Raw genomic sequence first — 21,627 nt, 5'->3', positions numbered from 1 at the left:
TGGAGTGGAAGGAGCCAAGGATGCCACGAGCAGGAGACGGGGACGAGTACCTACCAGCTTTGCGCCAGCGATGACCGACACGCAGCCACCCCGAAGACCCAACAGGCGAAGCCATCGGCCTACCCCGGCCCCCCGGAGCAAACTTCCCAACACGGCCCGGCGCCCGGACAGCCGGCACCACCGACGCCACAACGGACTCAACGACCCCCTCCGAATCAGAGTCCAGATCCTCTGCATCCCCCAAAGCCCAGAACCGAGACCCAGAGAACTCCGATGACACAACCGGGCGGCCCGCCGCGGTCGAAGATCCAGGGAGATCCACCAGCAAGCCAAGCGACGAGGGGGTCGACGGAAGAGACAAGGAGGAAACAAGCAGCGAAGGGGATCCATGGGGGGAGGCGGGATCTAGGGAAGAAGAGAGCGGGGAGCGGGGAGGAGAGGGGGGGAGGGAGAGAACCCATCAGAGGTTTTCGTATGCTTCTTCCGTTGTTTTGCCGCCGGCTGCGCGTCGACGGTCGACGGCGTCGCTGTGCCGTGCGCTGCTAGCATCTGCTGGTTGGTTCGTGAGCGGCACCGCCTAGGTGCCCTGGCTCGTGCGTCGTTCGTCGAGTGGTGGTCGTGAGAGCATTTTGAGCTGGACCGACCTCTTCAAATTGCTCCATTTTTTTGGAGATGGAGAGTTCACACACTATCCAAACATTCTTTTAGTCGGACCCTATAAACCTAGTGCAATTGTCTGATATGTTCCGCGCCTCAAATCAAAGCTCATACGTGAAGCAGAAATGAAGCGTTTGGACGTGTTCGTCACGTCGGACCCGACACATTGAACCCATCCTCCCAAATAGATCCTCACCCCCTTTGCCCCAGGCCCGCCCTCTTGTTCTCTGCTCTGTCCTTGTCCGCGTCGCACCCTGCCCACCCTCTACCCCAACTCCGATGTTGTCCCCCGCTTGCCTTGAACACGATCGCCACCCTGGTATGTCCTACTCCGCCTGCCCTACACCTTGCCCACCATGTGTTCGAGGAAATGTCCAAGTTTTTTTAAGTCTTTTTGGTACTTTGTAGGGACAAGATGGATTCGCTGGAGGATGAGTTTGTTCACCCCGAATGTTGAGGAGTTCATTGAATTGTTGTCGGTGGGCATCGATGATGATGGCAGTGAAGAGTTGATGATGATGAGCATCCTCGAACAAATATGGTATAACTGGAGATGTCGTTGATGAGATCGTTCAGATGGGAGTGAGCACATGCATTGACGTGATGGTGAGATTTGTCTTTGTGGTGGTGAAGGTGTTTGGATCGAAGTACTTGAGAGAACCAAATATCAAGGATACAAAAAGACATTTAGCAATTGGAGCAACAGAAGGCTTTCCTAGTATGCTCGGTTTAGTTGATTGCATGAGGTGGCAATGGCAGAAGTGGCCGATAGGTTTGTGCGGGCAATACCAAGGTAATACCAAATATGTCATCATCAGACTTGAAGTTGTGGATTTGACATGGTTTCTTTGGCATGTCAGGATCTTAGACGACATCAATGTGCCTCAGCGATGTGCTGTTTAAGAGACTTTGTGATGGGATGCTCTGTCGTGCAATTACGCCATCAACGAGCATGGCTACACCATGTGGTACGACCTTACCGGTGGTATCTATCCTTGATGGGCCGAGTTTATGAAGACTACTCTCGAGGCCCAAGGTAACAAAATGTCTCTTTGCACAAACGCAAGAAGCTGCTAGGAAGGATATGGAGAGGGAGTTTGGTGTGCTCTAAGCTCGCGAGACATTGTTGGATGTGATGACTTTTTGTGTATTTTTTTGTGAATAACTTTTTGTGTGATCTTGAACATGGTTGTGGAGGATGATGGTGACATTGCTCTCACCATACTTTTGATTTTGAGAGGCCTTGAGTACATGTCCTGCTCACTTGACAAGATGTAGAGCAAGTTGTCAACTTTCTAGAGATGAATCGACAACTTCGAGATCAATATGTGCATGTGCAACTACTCAATGATCTTGTGGAGCATATGTGGATTCATGTTGTAAATCACTAGTTTTATGTCTGAAGTTTATTTTTTTAAAATTTGAAATATTTATTTTTGAATTAGTTTGTGATATTTTCATTGTTTGAAGTATTCCTATCATTGAATGATCTATGTACATGGGAACACATGGAAATAAGATTTTGGATATGGGAGGCAATATTGCTCGGGCGGACAAACGAGGCTCGGTCGGCTTCTATCCGTGAACATGTCCGAATGCGTTCGTGAGCATAGAAGTAGTCAAATTAGCCCAGTCCAATTGAAGATGCTCTAAGTGGCGGACTTAAGATCTCACTTCCAGAGTGCCACAGTTTACATATATCATTTATAGACAACATAATTTCAACACATTGGTTCGGAATGTGTAAAAAATACAATACACGTAATATTCTTAAGAAACACAGTACAAACGCAAATGCTCACAATATGCAGGTACATTCATCTCTAGGAATGCACACACGCATATTCTACCTCTATAAGTATCTCCTACAGAATGTGTCGACAAATCTTGAGATTGTAGAACTAAGCACCTCAGTTGTGGTGGTTGGGTGATGCTTTATGCGTATCGAAAAGCATCCGATTTTATGTAAAAATTATCTAAGTATAAATAAATATCGTTCAGTTTGTTTAAATATCCATAGAATTTGTTCACTTTCGTTAAATTTCTTTTGAAATGTAACTGAATATATGTGGCTACGCTTGGATGGCCGGCTCCCGCATCAGTATTGGTGAACTTATCCCTAGTCTGCGGACGGATGCAGTGTCTGGTTTAAAGATTAGTGTTGGAGATGACCTTATGTTGCGACCGGCAGGGGATGTAGCGGTGTACGGTGGTGCACCATTAAGGATGCGAGTGGCGCATGGTTCCGAAGCCGGCGGTCAGGACGTCATCAACTTGCTTCTCTCCCAAAGCAGAAGCATCAAACTCCTCCATTCTTTGCAGAGTTGGATTTCTCTTTTTTTTGGAGGAATTTGTGTCTTGTACGATTGTGTGGATGGCATCGGGCCGTTGGTTGTGGTCTTGTCTTGAGTGCAAAACCTTATAATCGGCAGAAATGAATAAATAAATACATGTGGAAATTAGTCTGAAAATAGAAATAGGAAAAGGATTTGTCCAGGTCGATCTAGCAATATGTTCATATCTAGGACAGTCTTCAACTCTTCATTGGACGGCAGGGTCACCAAAATATCAACATCACGTGCGGTTAGTGTCAGCAAAAACTCCTCCCGATTAAGTAAAACCGGGGGGTGGGTTTCATTTCACATCGATCCATCTGCTTGCCCAACATCTCCTGAGATGGCAGTTTACTTGGTTATGAAAGAAATTCATCGCTGTCAGCCATTGTTGACATGACAGGAACCCTGAAACTGTAGGAGACCGGGACGGACAGACAGTGACCTAGCTTAAACTAGAACTAGAGTTGGAACAAGAACGGGGAGTCGCTCTAAAAAGAACACTAAAAGAAGCTACAGTTTGCAGGTCAGAGGGATCATTTCTCAGCTCTTTCGTGCTAGACTATTGTATAAGTAAAACCGGAGAAGTTCTCCCTCCGGTTTCAAAAAGGAAAACCCCGGCCAAGTTCATCTAGGAGTTGGCCAGTATATATATAAGTAGTCTTCTATAAACAAAAGTCACGAAGACAAGTTTGGTGTCGTCAGTGAGAGTTGTATCTCGCGACAAACTACAACAAACATCCATGGTTTGGTGAATTGGATATCTTTTTTGAGGCTTAAAGAGGTGCTTACCATGCATAGGTATCTCACTGGGCAAGGATAGGTGGAGTATTTATGCAGGTTTATCTATATGCAGATCGGGATCTACGTGCTAGCTCGGCACCTCACATGCCTTCCACCGCGAACTTGCTGTGATCGACACGCGCGCAGCATGATTCCGCCGGTCTCGTCACCTAACACATGCCGCTGCGGGCATGAACCGCGACAAGGAGGAAAATAATGACGAAGAAGAGAAAAACCAGTGTGGTCTCCAAGCTGTTCGTTTTCCCTGTAGCTAGCTACAGGCCTGCTGTTTTTCAGCGCAGCATCAAAAGCATGAAATTTCTCAGGCTGCGAATGGCACCTATACAGTACTCCCTCCGTTCGAAATTACTTGTTGCAGAAATGGATGTATCTAGACGTATTTTAGTTCTAGATACATCCATTTTCGAGACAAGTAATTCCGAACGGAGGGAGTACTAGACAAGATACGCATCGCCTCCTCGATCAAACGGTGAAAGAAAAGTTTTGGCGCTTTTCTGCTGTGATCGAACAGTACGGGGCGATGGAATCAAACGGAGCGCCAGAATTACCCAACTTGGGCTAAGCGGCCATTTTCCCCTTGTCCATTTCTGCCTGTTCTCTTGCGCTTTTCTTCGCTGCCTGCAAGCCTGAAACGATGGGATCCACAGGAAAGAAAGGAGGGAAGATCGGTGAAAACCTCTAGCTAGTCGTAGTAGTATCCGTAGACACGTCACTGGGACAGATCCCAATCATACGAGCAAGAGGCACGGACGCCTCGTCGTTGCACCACGCGCGCATGAGTCCAACGCATGCAGTTGCAGGCCCGTCTGGTGGATGGTTTGCTTCATCATCCTTCCTCTTGTTCCGACGCTGGAGGGAAATTCCAATTCTGAAAGGGACGCGTGACGTTGCCGACTGCTTTTCCTGAGACGCAATTTCGAGATATACGATACGACCGTAGTGCGTAGCGTTGTGCGATGTTTTGGTATCCTGTGGCTCAAGGCTGCCTCATAAACGGAAGGCAGTCTGAAGAGAAGATGTGGATTACTGAGTAGTTGGGGTGCAAATCGACCGGCAGGGCAATCAAACTGAAAGCATTGTCTCCTTTCGCATATGTTAACGTTTTCTTCTGAAACAGATACCTTGACGTTTAGTCTCTGAATCGAATCTTTGATGATATGGTTTCTTACTGAATCCTTGTGCAGACTAGTACTAGCGGTTGTCGCCCACCGCTGTAACTTGCGTCGAGATAAGAAGGGCGCATGTAGCACGGTCCCTTTCGTCCCCACCAACGGAGACAAGGAAAATATCTGCTCCTAGTTTTATTTCCACTTTCTTGACAGGAAGAGGAAGGCCTCATGAGTCATCACTAGCTTAATTAAAATCAAATTACGCTTGCGTCGCCTGCTAGAGGTTTAAAAATATAATCAGGCGGTGCCTCCACCCATTGAGCAGGGGTGTTAGCACTACCCCATTGAAGTGAAGCCAATTTTGAAAATAGAATAACGAGACCTAAACACTAGCGGCCTCACTCGGGCATCTATAACGTGGACCCTCAAATAATCCGCAAACATAGGTGTCCGGACGCTGCAAGTTGTTCGTACACGAACACGTTGACGTGTACCCTCAACGCCAGAGATGATGCACAACAACTCACGTCGAAAGAGACCTGACCAGAAGAGCGATACGCAGAATATCCAGGCGCTTTTGTATACCCGAAGCCTGCTTGCCCGGCAGGGACCCCGTCAAGGCTCGCAGCGGATATAGGATGCTCCAGGTTGATTCGCTCCCCCCTAGAGCGTCTTGAATCAGCAGCCCTCCGACGGGGAGGACTTACGAAGGAACGAGAATAATGATAAGGGTAGAAGGAAAAAATAAGTTAACAAAAATGTAAAAATAATAAGAAGAATAAAAGTGTAATCGATAGATTGAATCGATTGGTGTTGTTCAATCGACCGTCACCTCTTGTATATATATGAGGCGGGTGAATTTTCCGTACAAGCAAATGACTCATCTAGGCTTTCCTTACAGGAAAAATACATCAATTCACACCCTAAAGCCCTAGCTCTAGTCTAACTCTGAACTTAGTTCGGATCTGTTCCATACTTCTGTCCTGCTCCTTGTTTTGGCCGTCGAGATTGCATACGAACTCGGATCGAGATGGTCCGAACATCAAATTTGTGCACTCGACGAGACAAACAATTCTCGTGTTTATCGCTTTTCCATATAAGACAATCTTGAACAATTCTCGAAATTTGTCAAGCGGCAGGCTGGGATGTTTGGTTCTTGTCATGACTTTGTAGGTTGCATACTAACTCGAATCATGCTGACTTCAAAAGCAAAGTTGTACGTCTCAATGATATACATAACTTCCGTGTTGAGCACTTCTTCGTTTCACGCAATCTTCAGGGCGTTCTGGTACAGGTCTTCATATATTGTCTTTCGAGTCCTCGAGCCATCAGCACGACCAGCTGGTTAGCCCGATTGTGGTATGGCTCGGTGCTAAGCATGATGACTTGCCGAGTAGGTATAGCAACATTCTGTGAGGAACACGGCGGCCTTCATACCGACTGGGCATAGCAGTAGTCGGATGGAACCTGTTAGCTGAGACATGGTGACATGCCAACTGGAACATGGAACATGCCGAATCGATGAGCATGTCGATTTTTATTTTTTTTTATTTTTTAAAAAAGGAGGATGACCCCGGCCTCTAGGAGATGCATACGGCCACTTTATTGATTATTCTCGAGGACCTTACAAAGTATTACAACAATATGCCTGAATCCACCATCTTGGTAATATATGCCGCTACTCCTATCCATACGATGAAGGGGTGCTAGCTGGGCCACTCAGACCACTCACCTAAGCCTAACATCAAAAGCCGGAAGCCCCAGCCGAGCCACATACCGGGTCTGGGGCACAATCCGGTCAGACGCACTCGTGTGTCGTCGCCGCCATCTTCCACAGGTCCGTCTTCAGATCATATTGAGGCATCTACCTTGTCTGGCCACTCAACCATCGACGTCACCATGACGCCAGACAGCTACTTCCTCCTGCGCGAGTCCATCCCGCGCATCGGACGCTGAGCCTCCACAGCACCATGCCGCCGATAACCGCCGCCATCAATGTGTGAGATGAAGCACCGCTCCGCCGAGTCCGGCAGGGCTGCTGAAGACCAAGCACCGTGGAAGAAGGACTCCGAGGCAGAGCACATAGGCGGCAGAGCGCCAACGCACCGCCACCAGACGAACTCCGACCACGCCACCAACCGCCGCCAAGCAACCAAAGCATCACATCCACCCCAAGCTCACCACGAACGACACCCCCAAGAGGGTGACGACGCCCGGAGCGCCGCTGTCGCTCGATCCGGCAAGGATTTGGGCTTTCGCCCGGCATACGAGCTGGGTGGAAGGAGGAGGGGAAGGAGGCAACCTGGACGGCGCCTACAAGAAGGGTACGGCGCCCTCGGGCGTCGCCGCCGTCGTGGCCAGCACTGCTGGCCTCGGATTTCTCCAGAGCCACCTCCCACCTCCAGCCGCCAAACAGGTACAACTCCGGCGACAAAGGCTGCCCAAAGCAGGACCATCGGAGGCAGCCCTGGTTGAAGTAGACGGAGCCCTTCAGATCTGGATCGGGCGCCGCCGAGACGTCCGCACCACAGCCGCCGCCTCGCCGCCCCCGCGGCCGAGGAAGAACGGCCAGCACCAACGAGCACCGGTCAGCGCAGACCCGTCATCGATCCACCAGCCGAGGCCGCCGCCACGGATCCAAAGCCCCCCGAGGAAGAACGAGGCGGCCAGATCCTCGCCGCCACCTTCACCGGCGGCCACCTCCGGTGGCGACGAGGGAGAGGAGAGGTGGGGGAGAGGGCCAGCGGCGGGCTAGGGTTACGCCGCCCTTGTCGCCCCTGCGGGAGCGACCGAGCATGTCGATTGAGACATGGAATCTTGTAACACCTTGGGAAGGCTAGACTTGGTCACTCTACCCCGTGTGCGTCTTGCACCCAAGTGTTTCCTATGTGTCTTTTGCCTCTTCTTCACGTTTCGGGTACTTCCTCGAGTGCGCTCACCCGAGTCGCCTGTCATGGCAGGAATGTCTCGTTCGGCAGGTGGTTTGTCAAAAACAAGTGTGAACACAAGCCATCCAACATGGTGCCCATCGGTCGGATTCCGCAAACCGGAGTCAAATCAGGGCAGCTTTGCAGGCGTCTGGACCGTCGCCATGTATGCGTGTGACCGCCAAGTCTCACCCCAAAACCCTCTCCGTCCAAAACATTCTCTCCGCGCGAAGTGGTCGCCGCACGTTCATTCTGACCAGGCAGCTCCAGAATGGGCGTGACTACATGCGACATTGATGTCGGCCAAGGCGAAACAACCGGACGAGTGGGCGGGGCCGCTTGCCGACAGAACAACCGAGAAGCCTGCTCCGACGCCGCTTTGAAGCCGGCTTCTCGCCCGTTCGCATGGACTCGCCTATTTAAGCACGGCTTCGGCGCCCTCCACATCGCGCCACTCCTCATCTGTCTGCGGACAAGTAGAGGCCGCCATCTGACCATCACTATTGGAGGACGCCGCGGTGTGAACGCCGCTTCGGCTCGCCGCCCAAGACCAAATCCGGCTATTTAAGCCGGCCGGCGTCCCGCAACCCTAACCCATCCACCTTCCCCCTCCGTGCCGCCAGTCTGAGCCCATCCACCTCCTCCCTCTCCCGCTCCGACGCGCTGCCCACGGTCCGACGCCCCTCCAACGCTCCGGCACTCCGCCATGGTCCGAAGCAAGATCACCTACTACGCGATGCTGACGCCCGAGCGGCGCTACGAGATCCAGCAGGAGATCCGGGCAAGGCAAGCCGCGCGTGCCGCCCGCATCGATGCCGAGTTGCCTATGGACTCGCCGGAGCCGGAGGAGGAGGAGGAGCCGGGAGAAGAGGAGAAGGAGATGGCTCCGATGAAGGTGAAGGAGGCGGAGTAGCAGGAGCCGGTGCAGTAGCTGCCGGGCTCCAACATGGAGCAGACGGAGGTGGAGTTCGCCTTCGCCCAGTCAAAGGAGATGGCGGAGCAGCAGGAGACGGTGCAGCAGCTGCCGGGCTCCAACATGGAGCAGGCGGAGGCGGAGTTCGCCTTCGCCCAGTCAAAGGAGATGGCGGAGAAGCAGGCCATCCTGGAGTCCATCCAGGATGAGGCCTATGTGGAGGCCAACCGGTCGTTCCTCTGGCGGGAGCAGGAGGAGTCTGACGCGCTCTTCGCTGAATTTGACGCGAAAATAGAGGCGGAGGAGGCCGGAGCGGAGGCGCCAAAGCTGTCGGAGCTGTAGCTGTCGCCCATGCATCTCCGACGACGAGTAGTCAGGTGATCGACGTAGTACGTAGGTTTATTTTAGTTTGCATATCTTTATATGGATTTAAAAATTTAGTATGAGATGTCCGGCTGCAACTGTGGAAATTTAAGGGGTGTCAGGTCAGTGCCCGCGGGCGCGTCCGTGGGCGTTTAAGATACCGGATTTGCCAAAGTCCGGTTTATGCTCTAAGACACGGGAACAAACAAAATGGCTGTAGGAGCCTTCTCCGACCAGGGCCTTCTGCTGAAGTTGCCAGTGATGCTGTTCAGCTCGCCCGTGGAGATGGCCAGGCCAGCACGTCGATGGACAGGACCTTGGGCAGCGCGTCGCTGCTCCTCAGCGCATTGCAGCGAGCATATCAGTTGTTCGCTCTTGCTGGATCACTGAACTTACTCGCTCTTGCTGAATTTTTGCAAAAACTACGTGATACAACAGATAGCAATCTGCACTCAAAACAGGAGGTGGAAACGGGGAATCTAACCAGGTTTGGACTGCGCGGTGGGTGCCGGGTGCTGGCAGGCGCCTCCTGTGGCACCCCGGCTCAGAGAAAACCAGAACGCCCCGTATTCCAGCCCAGAGATCGAGGTGAAGTCTTCTGGAATACGGCACTGCTTAGCATAGAACAAACCAGCTTTCTATTAATACACGAATATGAATATAAGGTCCCCGATATTACAATGAATAACATCGGCACGGCGACACTACGCCATCCTCAGTTGCTCTATGCAAGCAGCATAACAAGTTGAGGCAGCGGAACAACTACTGGCAGCGGAACAACGAACAGCGATGATGAACTCCACTCCGCAGGGACTCTGGCTGAACGCTTATCCTAGCTCGCGAACACAGGAACAACACCAAACAAGCAAGCAATCCAGGCACGACCTGCAAACTGGCATGACACGCCAGGTCAGTACATTGAATGTACTTGCAAGCTCACAATAACCAGAAGCATTCAAGACAAACAACAGCATGGCAATTACAGGTTAAGCAGGAATTATCATGAGGTCATCAGGATAACATGGCATCAACAATATGAACATGATACAACTAGAACAATATGAGCATGGCATGAGCATATAAATCTGACGATACTAGCATGCAACATGATGACACTATATGCACCACTTATGTCGTTCGGGTTACCTCGTAAACATCACATGTATCACTTACCAACCTCGGACATTACACGATCATCTCAGGATCAAATCAAGCTTGGTATAAGCAATACCGTAGTAATCATCAAATGACCACAAGGAGCTTGATCTTTACCCACGATTCTCGCACAACATCACGAATATCCAACAACTCGATATCCTCGATACCACGGTGATCATTCCGGTGATCACAACCATGACCAACACTTGGTCGCAAACGGTGATCATTCCGGCGATCACAACCAACTTATCTCCTCATCAAACCGGGGTGGTTATTAATCAAGTTATTATTAATACTGTTGACTCACGGTGTGACCGACACGAACTGGGCCCTTATCCGCGGGCGCGGCTATCGATAAATTTAATATACACTCTGCAGAGGTTAGTACACTGTGCCCACACTACGGAACCCATGGCCTCGCATTCCCATTCGGGTGGACCAACGGCGTTCCGTCAAAACCGATCTACTGCCATGACACTCTCCCGGCCACTCCGACCCACTCCCAACTAGGCTAGTCCTGGGTGGCCCCGTGTCTACCAAAGACACAACGACCACCGTCGTGGCCAAAACGTCCCTCACGGGGACCGGATCCATAACAACAACAACAACAGGCACACAAGGCTTATGTCCGCCTACCTGATCAGGGTAGGCCGCCCATAACCTTCCCTAGTTGGAGGCACCGGCGAGAGGCACGATAATAGACCCAGTTAGGACCTTCCCATAAAGGTAAGCGTGGTTGCACTGGTCAGTTTCGATATGGTGGCACCATGACTCAGCCAACAGTTGTTCAAGTTCAATTTAATCCGGTTAAACTTGAATGCAATATGCTCAGCCATGATAAAATAACATGATGCAAGGACAATGCATGAGCATGATATCAACATAAGCATGAGGATACAACATAACTATCCACCATATCAACAATGAATCATATCCAGCTGAACATGGCATGAGCATGAATATTGCAAGTACAACACTACTCATAGCATAACATGACCATTATCATCAACCATATGCAAGAACTAATCAGTAACATTACCGAGTAAACACTTAACCAACTAGTAGTAAAGGAACAATGCATATTAACAGTACTCGGTAACCGATGTTAGTCATGCACCGAAGAACATGACCAACCCAACACGTACTACCATCAAGCATGGCAATATGAAATTAATACCAGCAACTAGCAGGGCATGGTAACCAGGTGCATAACAACATAGCAAGCAAGTACGCACTAACCCAGAAGCATTACCGAAACAACGATAACCATATTTTAAACAAGCAATCATTTAATAAATATTCGAGTTGAAAACCATGGCTACTGCATGACTATCATGCAAGTGGGTATTGTGGCTTGCCTGGGGTGAAGAAGGCATCGGGGAGAAGTGCGGTGAAGCCGCGGAAAGACTTGTCGGAAACAGTTCTCTCTCGGAGGGGCTGTTTACGTGCAAGGGAAAAAAGGTCATTTTCACAGTGTCAAACCATATTGAAAATGAAACCAACAGAACGGGCTCGACGAAACGAAGACGTGGGCTTTGGAATCACCTCATTTGGAGTTGCGAGCAAAAAGTTATAGCCCGACGAAGTTCAGGGACCAATCTGTAAAAATAACTCTACAAACAGGCCCCTGACCTGAAAAACAAAAAATGTATTTTAGGAAATACGTCTTCAGAATGGAGAAAGCGCATTTTTAAATAAAGCAGAGGCGGAATACGCTTACTTCACGCGAAAACGTACTTTCTGAAGTACGCTTCCACTTAAACGCGTGCGGGTCCGGGGCTGGGGTCGCTAACGTGCGGGTCCCACGGGGTGGGGCCCGTCGCTTATCCACGCTGGCCGCCCGGGTCAACACATGCAGGGCGGGGCCGGGCCTGAGTGGCTGCCAGGTGGGGTCGGGGAAAGGAGGGGGCCCGCCTGGCCTGGCTCCTTCTTCCTCCTCGCGCGTGCCCGACAGAGCAAAGCAGGGGCGCAGCTCCGGCGACGAGCGCTAGCACTTCCGGCCACCGTAGGCGGCGCTCTACCTACCCACGTGCTCAGGGCGACGAGGCCGACCCGTTCCAGGACAGAACGGACCTCGAGGAGGGCGGTGTTGAGAGCAGCAAGCACTCCGGCGGAGGGGGCTTCGGGTGGAGATGGGACTCGAGGCCATAGTGGCTCCGGCGAGGGCGAAAGGACCTGGGGATGGTCGCCGGAGTGGGGGCGGTCTACTGGTGGTGGTAGGAGCGAGGGAGGGGCTCGGGTTTGCTCCAATTTAGGAGGCCAAGGCGGCGGCCATGGCGACAGAGGGAGGGCAGGAGAGCTTCTCGAGCTCGGGGAAGAGGTCAGAGAGGCTTGCTGGAGTGGGGTGAGGCTGGTGTTGTGCTCGAAGAGCACGGGGAAGGCCATTTATAGACGCGGGGCGAGGTGCCGAGCTGTCGTCGCCGCAGACGCATGTGCGCGCGCATGGGCTCGGGAGGCACAGAGGAGAGCTCACGGGGAGGAGGAGGCCAAAGGAGAAGCAGAGGAAGAAGCCGAGCACCATTAAAGCTCGGTCGGCCACAGTGCGCCCGTGGGCGCTCGGCGGCGAGCGTCGGTGGGCGTCGGTGAGGAAACAGACGGAGGGGGAGAGGGGTCCAGGGGAACGGCGACGACGCGGGCCAGCTGCTGGACACGCTCACGCGCGCGAAGGCGACGAGAGGAGGAGGGGGTCCAGCACAAACAGTCACTGGACGCGGCCACTGCACACAGAGCGCGTGCACAGGCACGCCATTGTCGCGGTCACCGCGTGCACTGGCATGTAGCGGGGGAGAGGGGCTGGAACTTGTTGTCTAGTGGTAAGTCCTTCCAGGGGAGGTTACAACTGAGGTGGTAGAACGATGAAAAGAGCTCTGGTTGAATGGTAATTAACCTCTGAAGTTTACTGCAGTAAACTTGGCCGTGCATTGGTGATCCACAGAAACTTGATTGGGAGAAATGGAGTTGTCTTGGAGGTTTAACTAAGGAAGAACTACAATCCTGGAGGTTTAGAGAAGAAATGGACCAATAAATAATAGGGTTGCTTTGCAACTGCATTTTTGATCCAGAAACTTGATTTGGATGATGCACTCACATGGAGTTATGGAATGTGAAGCAACTTGGCAAATCCTCATGACATGGACATATAAGGATGCTGTAAAAAGCTCATACCAAATGGACCATCCAAAATGGTACTTGCTTTACAAACATTATTTCTGTCCAGAAACTTGAAAAAAATTCTAGAGAAATATTGGCTCAATGGACCATGCCCAAAATGGGTGGAGGTAGGTTATAGGGACAATAGAAAGCCCAGAAAAATTGGCAGCCATAATGGAGCAAGATAAAATATACTTGCTTTGCAAACTGAAATTTTGGATAGAATCAAAGAATTGAAGACGAGCTCACATGGAGGCATGACATGAGCTCTACTTTGGTGGAGGGCTATTATATGATGATATGAGGGATCATGCAAAATGGCAACTCATTTGGATATGCCTAGCTTGCACCTCCTTCACAAAGCTTCTTTCTGGATAGAAACTTTGAAAAATCATAATTAAATAATTACTAGGCAAATGAGGTTGCATTGTGGCATGTGGCAATGATATGGACAGGAAAAGGCGTCCAAGGAGTTTGAGGTCAATTGGGAAGAGGAAACTAGCACTTGCTTCACAATGTGCCATTAAGGATAGAATATGAAATGAATTATTTGAGCATGATGATAAACATGACAAATGAAATATTTTGTCATATTTAAAAAAGATATGACCCAAACAATTTATGAGAATTATTTGGGAATTTTAGGAGTGATGGAAATAAAGGTTGCTTCACAACCTAGGGCAATTTGAGTTATTCCTTTAATAGAAAAGGAATATTCCCAATAAAAAGAATATTGGGATTTGGGCTAGGATGAAAATGACAGGGTCTAGGGAAGGGTTTGAGAACGACAAGCCATTCTGAAAACAAAGAAGAGGGCAGCTTCTTCAGTTTCCAGACCACAAAGCCATGAAAAAAGAAAACCCAAGCAAAAACCTCAGAGAAAAAAAAAGCCAAAAATCAAACTGTCACACCTCCCTCGAATGCCTATCCAAGCACCCTGGCAACGCGCAGCCTGAATGTCCGGTCTGATCCGATCGGCCGGGGAGTGGACGACCGAAACTGCGATGACTGTATCACATTATGACGAGGACACCACCACAAACGGTGCATGGAATGGAATTATCAGAGGAAAGGAACCGGACCGGACGGGAGGCAGACCCGCAAGCTTTCGAGTTTCAAGCCAACCGCCTGCCGAGGAGGCGGTCGGCAACGGCGTAGGAGGTCAAGGCCGTTGCACGCAGATGCAGTGTGATAACGTGGCGAACTCTATGCACCCGTTACAAACACGTTCTATGTTTCGGTAGAGGGACATGCCAACCAAATTGGACAGCACAATGCGGCAATTGTATTTGCCAATGCAGACGTTAGGAGGTGCCTCTGGATCAAATTTGTTCCAGCGATTCTCGAAGATTGAACTCCCTCCGTTCCTAAATATGGGCGGACGTCACCCCCTCCCCAGCTTCTCCAGAATCGCCGATTCGGGAAGAAGGGGGGCGATTCTAGAAGAATGTAGTCCATATAGAAATCTCTAAAAGAACTTATATTTAGGAACGGAGAGAGTATACAACATGATTGCAACTCCCCTGGTTAAATATAAATTTCATTGTTCAAGATTCAAGCTGGCACGGCGGAGTTTGGCATCCATGGAACCAAAACTCAAAGAGCTTAACTTACTTGAAGACTACAGTTGCTCAACTCGTGTGCAAAAGCATTTGATCATCAGCCATCTGGCATGATATCAGCCGAAGAGTGGACAATCTGAACACAGCCAACTCCTGTCCAGTAGCCCGGATGCAGAGAGAGGAAACCACAAGCGTTCGCAGAGAGATTGCCAACCAGTCAAGAATTAAACAGAACGCAGAACAAACAGAGGAGATACGGCAAAATTATAGGTTTGCTACCATATACCAATACTGTCAATTATCATCACCACAACGATTGGAGGCTGAAAGCAAAGTAAAATAAGGTTCAACGACAACGAGACGACAATAGCATAAACGCTAACACAGCAATGGATTCAACCGGTCCATGAAACTGACTAGTAGCACTCTAGTTCTTGATCTTCTTCTTGGGCCTCAGCTGGTTGCTGTGGCCACACTTCTTCTTGCGGCAGTTGACAGCCCTTGGGTGCAGGCGCGCGTAGCATCTGCAGATAGGTGAGAACATTAGAACTTGTAAGATCAAAGTGTTACTGTATTAGACTAGACTGTTCACAATGTTAATTTACAGGTGGCTTAATTTATCTGTAGAAGGCGATCAAGGAAGTAAAATAACCAGCAGAATTGAAAAGGTCGGAAAGGGCAGACAAAACGACCTAAAACCGAAACATTACCGATCAGAATTCAGCATGAAACAAGGATTCCATTGAGGCTCAGTGAAGGCCAGTTTTTTCCACATGGGAAGATAAGATCAAAGTGTTAGTGTATTAGACTAGACTGTTCACAATGTTAATTTACAGGTGGCTTAATTTATCTGTAGAAGGCGATCAAGGAAGTAAAATAACCAGCAAAATTGAGAAGGTCGGAAAGGGCAGACAAATCGACCTAAAACCCAAACATTATCAATCAGAATTCATCATGAAACAAGGATTCCATTGAGGCTCTCAGTGAAGGCCAGTTTTTTCCACATGGGAAGATCCTTCAGAAGAGACTCCTCCTGCCTCCCAGTTGAGGATCCCCAATCTCAGCGCATCCTTCTATCTCAACCTTTAGATGAAGAACAAAGTTGCAGAAACTAAATCCCGCTTAGTTCTTCACCCAAAGGAATAGACTTCACAAGGAACCGCGAGAGAGAAAGACTATACAGTAAAAGATCATCGAGCCAATAATTCATTGCCATGAATGCCAAACTCTGAGCAGCAGAAAATGCAAGAGCCCACAAGAAACGCCCACTTGAACTCTTTATTGAAGAATGCTCTAGGTTATCTCATTACAATACCCAGGTCCATAAATATAACAAAAGGACATGATACAAAGTACAAGTTCACAAATAAAACAGCAAAAAGAATAATGTGGGTATGGATTTTCTTGATGAGAAGATTGAAATGGGTGCTACATCAAGGTAGCTAAATAGTACATTGTGGGTTTATTTTACCAGTTTAAAAGTCAGCGCGGCATGATAAAACTAAACTAAAACTATGTACCCTGACGCATCATGCTAAGATGACTAACTCATTTCCAAAAGTAGCAATAGCTAAGAGGAGTTTATACGATGAAAACGTGGGCTCAACCGAAAAATCGGACATATTTCTATTCTTACTCTTGAAAACAACTGCTGTGCAAGGCATCTAAAAACATATTCTAGTGATATCAAATCTCACTATATGTAAATCATTCACAAGAGATATTTTACATCTAACAGAGAGAAAAATTAATTCTGAAATGATATGTGGTCAAACGTAAAGAAACGAGCTGGCATGTCAGACGACTGCACTTACTTGCGGCAGATCATCTTCTCCTGGTTGTACTTGCGGGCAAGAGCCTGCAGGGATGGCTCGATGATGCCTCCGCGGAGCCTGAGGACGAGATGGAGGGTCGACTCCTTCTGGATGTTGTAGTCGGCAAGGGTGCGGCCGTCCTCCAACTGCTTGCCGGCGAAGATCAGCCGCTGCTGGTCCGGCGGGATCCCTGCCGGAACAAAACAGAGATTAGCCACGGCGGCCGGCAGAAATGAAAGAAAAAGGAAAGAAGAACATCTGAGAAGAAGATACTCACCCTCCTTGTCCTGGATCTTGGCCTTGACATTGTCGATGGTATCGCTGCTCTCAACCTCGAGGGTGATGGTCTTCCCCGTGAGGGTCTTGACGAAGATCTGCATTTTGGCGAAGGGTGTTGAGGCGGCGGCGGCGGCGGGTGAGGCATTTTATAGGGGTCTGGGAAGCTAGGGTTTGGTCTGAGGAAGAGGGGTGTGTGGGGAGTGGGCTGGGCTGCTGAACGGGGCTTTGGAGCCGGAGAGCGCGGCTGGACTTGTGAATTCATTGTTCTAGCCAAGGCCCAGTGAGTGGGTGCTCTGCGTCCTGTGTCGAGTGAAGAAATGGACTCCCTCAAAGAAAAAAGGAGTGAAGAAATGGACAGTCTCATTTTTTTTAAATGGACAGTCTCGTGGAAAGAAATCTACAGAAGCGTGGGCCGCAGGCGATTTTAGGTCGGGCTGGTCCTTGTAGCGCTGAGGCTGGGTATCTATGTATCTGGTACCCCTCAAAAAAAAATCTATGTATCTGGTTTTTCTAAAAAAAAACTGTGTTTCCAGTTAAACTCATAAAACCCGCCAAAAAGTTAAACTCAAAAAGAAATCTCTCAAAAAAATAAACTGAAAAATAAAAGGAAAATGTCACGAATCTACAGACTCATCCACACTTTCGTCAACTGTGTAGCTAGCAGTTGGATCGTTTCAACAAAGGGACCATGTGAAGTCGGAGCAGACGGAATGGAAGCTTCGTGAAACCTTATCTTCTCTCTCGTTCTCTCCTATCCTATCACCGCCATCCTTATCCCCTCACTTCTCATGCTCATTTTTCTTTCTACCATTTCCACCATGGGCATAGGTGCCGATGAGCTCTGAGCCCTCTCTTTCTAGTAGCTACATAAGTGTCTCTCATCGTGTCTCTTTTTCTATTAGTTGTTGCACATGAACTATCTCCCATCCCCGTGTGGTCGCTTGGTCTAGGTCAAGGTCTAGAGGGTCTAGAGGTATCTCCCCAAGTCTCTCCATGATTGCAAGGTCGACGGCTACTGCAACAACCTTATATCCAGTGATGTGGCTCGATGTTACAAGGTGGTTGTGATGCGGACATAACATTGTCCATGTTGCGGAGTGCTAGTGCTTGTCGGCGGGCCTAAACGACTACGAGTTGCAACGTCGTCCATGCTGCGGTCACAACGGTATCTGTGTTGTAGAGCGATTGCAATTGCGGGCAAGTTGCAGATCGACGAGTGCAACATGACCCATGTTGGACTCAGCGAGCGCAACATGGCCAACGTTGCAGTCGGCAAGCGCAACATGGTCTACGTTGCAAACCCGCAGGTCACACTGAATGGCTGACGTGGTTAGATCAGACGCATGTCACACACGAAATCTAACGGCTCGAAAGCCAGCCAATCTGCTCTTTGCGTGAGCCGGCGAACGCCTAGCATCGTCCAAAAAATGTGTTTCTTGTTTCTTTTTCATTCCTTTTTTGCTAGGGACAATCAACTGTCATTACTACATGATACCCCAAGCATTGTTACAGAGGTTTTGCAACGATAATTGATGAGTTGATAAATTTCTAAAACCGTGGGAAAAAACTGAGACATACCACCAACATACGCAAACATGTCCGGCCAAGCAAGCCCCTCATAGGGTATCCGGACCACGCAATAACACTAGACTGGACGAACCGAGCAAACATGACATCGACCACCTAGCTGGCCACACATCCAGCTGACACAGGCAGAGTAGAATAACGACCCGGGTCCGTGAAACGCCAACACTGGCATGTACTTCAAGAATAGCTCGCTAGTCGGCGTGATTGGCAACCGACGATATGTGTAACCTAGGTACCGCCGGTGCATATATAAGCCGTGGGGTCTAGTCTTTAGGGACATGATTAGTAGCCCTAGGGTTTAAAACACAACATAGGATCTCGAGGTAGATCATCTTGTACTTGATACTCCATCATATCAATATAATCAAAGCAGGACGTATGATTTTACCTCTTCGAGAGGACCCGAACCTGGGTTAACATCGTCTTCTGCTTCCCCCCTGTTACCAGTGTTCCTAGATACAGTTCGGGACCCCCTACTCGAGATCCGCCGGTTTTAGTAACGACACCTAGCCTCGCTCAACGCATGCGGGCACGCCGAAAAGCCCCTATAAAAGGTGGCCCCAGTCGCGCACGCGGCTCACACGTAATGGACCCGCAAGGAAATTCTACCGAGCACGAGGCATCTGCGCACATCGAACGGCCGGGAGATCGCCAGAAAAGGCATCGACGCAGGCCTTGCACACCGAAGCCCCCAAGAGACCCCAGGAGACGAGTACCATCGTCCTTTATCGGAGTACTTACTGTCAATCTGAGCTAGTTCACGTAAGTTTATTAAGCTCCCGATGGGATGCAATCACCTCAAGTTTGGAGATACCAGTAGTACGCAGCCGGGAACCTAAGGTCCTCCAATCCGGCCGTCGGCGTGAGGAAGATGTCTACTTAACGCCCCCCCCCCCCCCCCCGGGACGATTTCACATATTAAGACTGGTACTTCATGGTGAAAACCTAGAATTTGGCCTTTGATGGTCGAATCCGGTGACAGCGACGCTTGGACGTCGTTTCCTTCCTAGAGGCGTTGCTGATGAAGAACTGAGGTTGTTGTTGAAGAACCTCGTGGCAGTGGCGGATCCAGAGGGTGGACAGGTGGGCCGCGGCCCACCCTGGGATTTTGCGACGGCCTGCATAACATAGTAGAGAAGGCCCGAGGAAAAAAAATAAAAAAGCCCAGGAAGCACTGTCTCGACCTACTGCGCACAACCACACTTGTTCCCGTCTCCTCCTTCCCCTCTCTGGCCTATGCGCCGCCGTCCCTACTCAGCTCAGCTGCTCGCCTAGCGGCGGACCTCGGCGGATCCACTGCCACATCCCGCTCCCAGGACGTCAGGAGCCACTCGTCACTCGCCCCGCCAGGCCGACGCGACAGCGACAGGCTGGCACCACCCCACGCGCGCAGTCTTGCCCGGCAGCAGGCGGTATGCAGCAGTCAGCAGGAATTCATGATTTGTCATTTGCGTAGGTTTCCCTTTGTTCACACTTCCAATTTCTAAATTCTGATTGATTGCATGTCATATTTGTTGCTATTAAGAAGAAAAAACGTGAAGAACTGCCTGGTCATCTATGATCAAGAAAATTCTATGAAGTATGAAGAACGGGAGTAATATGTGTTGACTTACGATAATTTGTGTTTTGTGAAACGGTATAGTAAATTGGAACTAGGAGTTAAAATCAAAATTGTAGTATGATGCAAAGCAACTATTTCTTGAATGGCAATTCTTCACTGCCATTTATTCCTACACATAAAACATAAGTAAAATTAGTAGTGAAGGATCGTAGGCAAAAATATTCTTTTTGCAGAAGATACTCCCTATATTGATGGTAGGCATGTCATATTTGTAGTAAATTTTTTTAAAGATGGACCACCCTGTTTCAAAATCCTAGATCCGCCACTGCCTCGTGGTCTTTGTGGTGTCTAGAGATGGTTGGTGTGGATATGGTCGATGTACTAGTTTGTCAACCGTTGTTTTGATCGCTTCGGTTTTTTTTTCTGACTTAGGCATAGCTTTGGTCATGTATGACTTTGCTCTTTGCCGGTGTTTTTCTTGTGTGTGTGCGTTAGTGTTGGCTGTGTTCATCCTAACTATGCAGAAGCTTGTGTGTGCTCAATGTCTTTGTATGTACTTGATGTTTCATTTTGAGTAAATAAAATCCGCCATTTATCGGAAAGTACAACCATTTGTTCATCACACCTGCACTAACTCGATCCTCGGGAAGGTTTCCCAGCACACGGCGATGGCTAGCTTCACTTTGATCACGTGTGATTTTTCCTGCAAAGTTCTCCTTGCAGATGACATCAAACGATAGAATTCCATCCACCTGAGGAGCATACTTCTATCCGTTACCTGCAGTGCGCCTCCCTCGTGGTATACAGACTAATTCTGTATCCGGAAAATTCACTCCCATAGACTAATTCACGAGCTAAGCAGCTAGCATCAGGAACAATTAACGTGTCAAAGAAAAAGCACCGCCCAGCCGCATCCTCAACAACCTTGCTATACGTACGACAGAATACCTGTCCAACATTGTACGATTAAAGATAATTGTAGATAACTCAATTTGTGGGCCATAGCATTTAGAGATGATATGCTCTCTTGTGATACTGGACGGACGATAAAACCATCATACGCAGAGCAGTTTCGCATCCTCAACATATAAACGTACTCCTACACGCGCCTTTTCGAATATACCCCTTTTCTAAGAATATAAATTACGGGGTTAGTTGAGTGTGGACCCAGTGCTAAACCGTATCAGCACATAGTTTATGGTTTTACAGACCATTTCCCGCCCGCCTCTGTATATCTCGAAACCTCGGTAGTCAAGACCCTTTCAACCGCAGTGCCAAAACTACCAGATCAACCTCCGCGTTGCGTCGCGGGAGCGAGTCCACTCATCATTCCAGGAAGCCCCGCGGTAGCCTTGCTATAAGTACCGCCGTATCGGCATTGCCCGCTCCAAGAATCACAAGCACGAGCAG

General features: G+C 49.3%; 1 protein-coding gene across 1 annotated transcript; it reads right to left on the bottom strand.

Moving 5' to 3' along the window:
- Nucleotides 1-15,230: 15,230 nt before the first annotated feature.
- LOC123098143 (ubiquitin-60S ribosomal protein L40-1) lies at nt 15,231-17,293 on the bottom strand. Its single transcript, XM_044520043.1, has 3 exons — nt 17,068-17,293; nt 16,791-16,980; nt 15,231-15,500 (listed from the first exon to the last, which is right to left on the bottom strand). The coding sequence occupies exons 1-3, from the start codon at nt 17,168-17,170 to the stop codon at nt 15,404-15,406; spliced, it is 390 nt and encodes a 129-aa protein (XP_044375978.1). The 5' UTR covers nt 17,171-17,293; the 3' UTR covers nt 15,231-15,403.
- Between the last annotated feature and the right edge of the window lie 4,334 nt (nt 17,294-21,627).

This window comes from Triticum aestivum, chromosome 4D (genome assembly GCF_018294505.1).
Source record: "Triticum aestivum cultivar Chinese Spring chromosome 4D, IWGSC CS RefSeq v2.1, whole genome shotgun sequence".
NCBI classification, from domain to species: Eukaryota; Viridiplantae; Streptophyta; class Magnoliopsida; order Poales; family Poaceae; genus Triticum; species Triticum aestivum.
Note: the sequence above shows the minus strand (reverse complement) of the source record. Positions and strands in the feature narration are given on the sequence as shown.

Bases quoted from the DNA above. Each gene is read 5' to 3' on its own strand.
- LOC123098143 (XM_044520043.1), bottom strand. From the start codon at position 17,170: ATGCAGATCTTCGTCAAGACCCTCACGGGGAAGACCATCACCCTCGAG. The intron at 16,981-17,067 runs GTGAGTATCTTC...TTGTTCCGGCAG, and splicing joins CAAGATCCAGGACAAGGAGG to GGATCCCGCCGGACCAGCAG. The intron at 15,501-16,790 runs GTAAGTGCAGTC...ACCTATCTGCAG, and splicing joins GAGAAGATGATCTGCCGCAA to ATGCTACGCGCGCCTGCACC.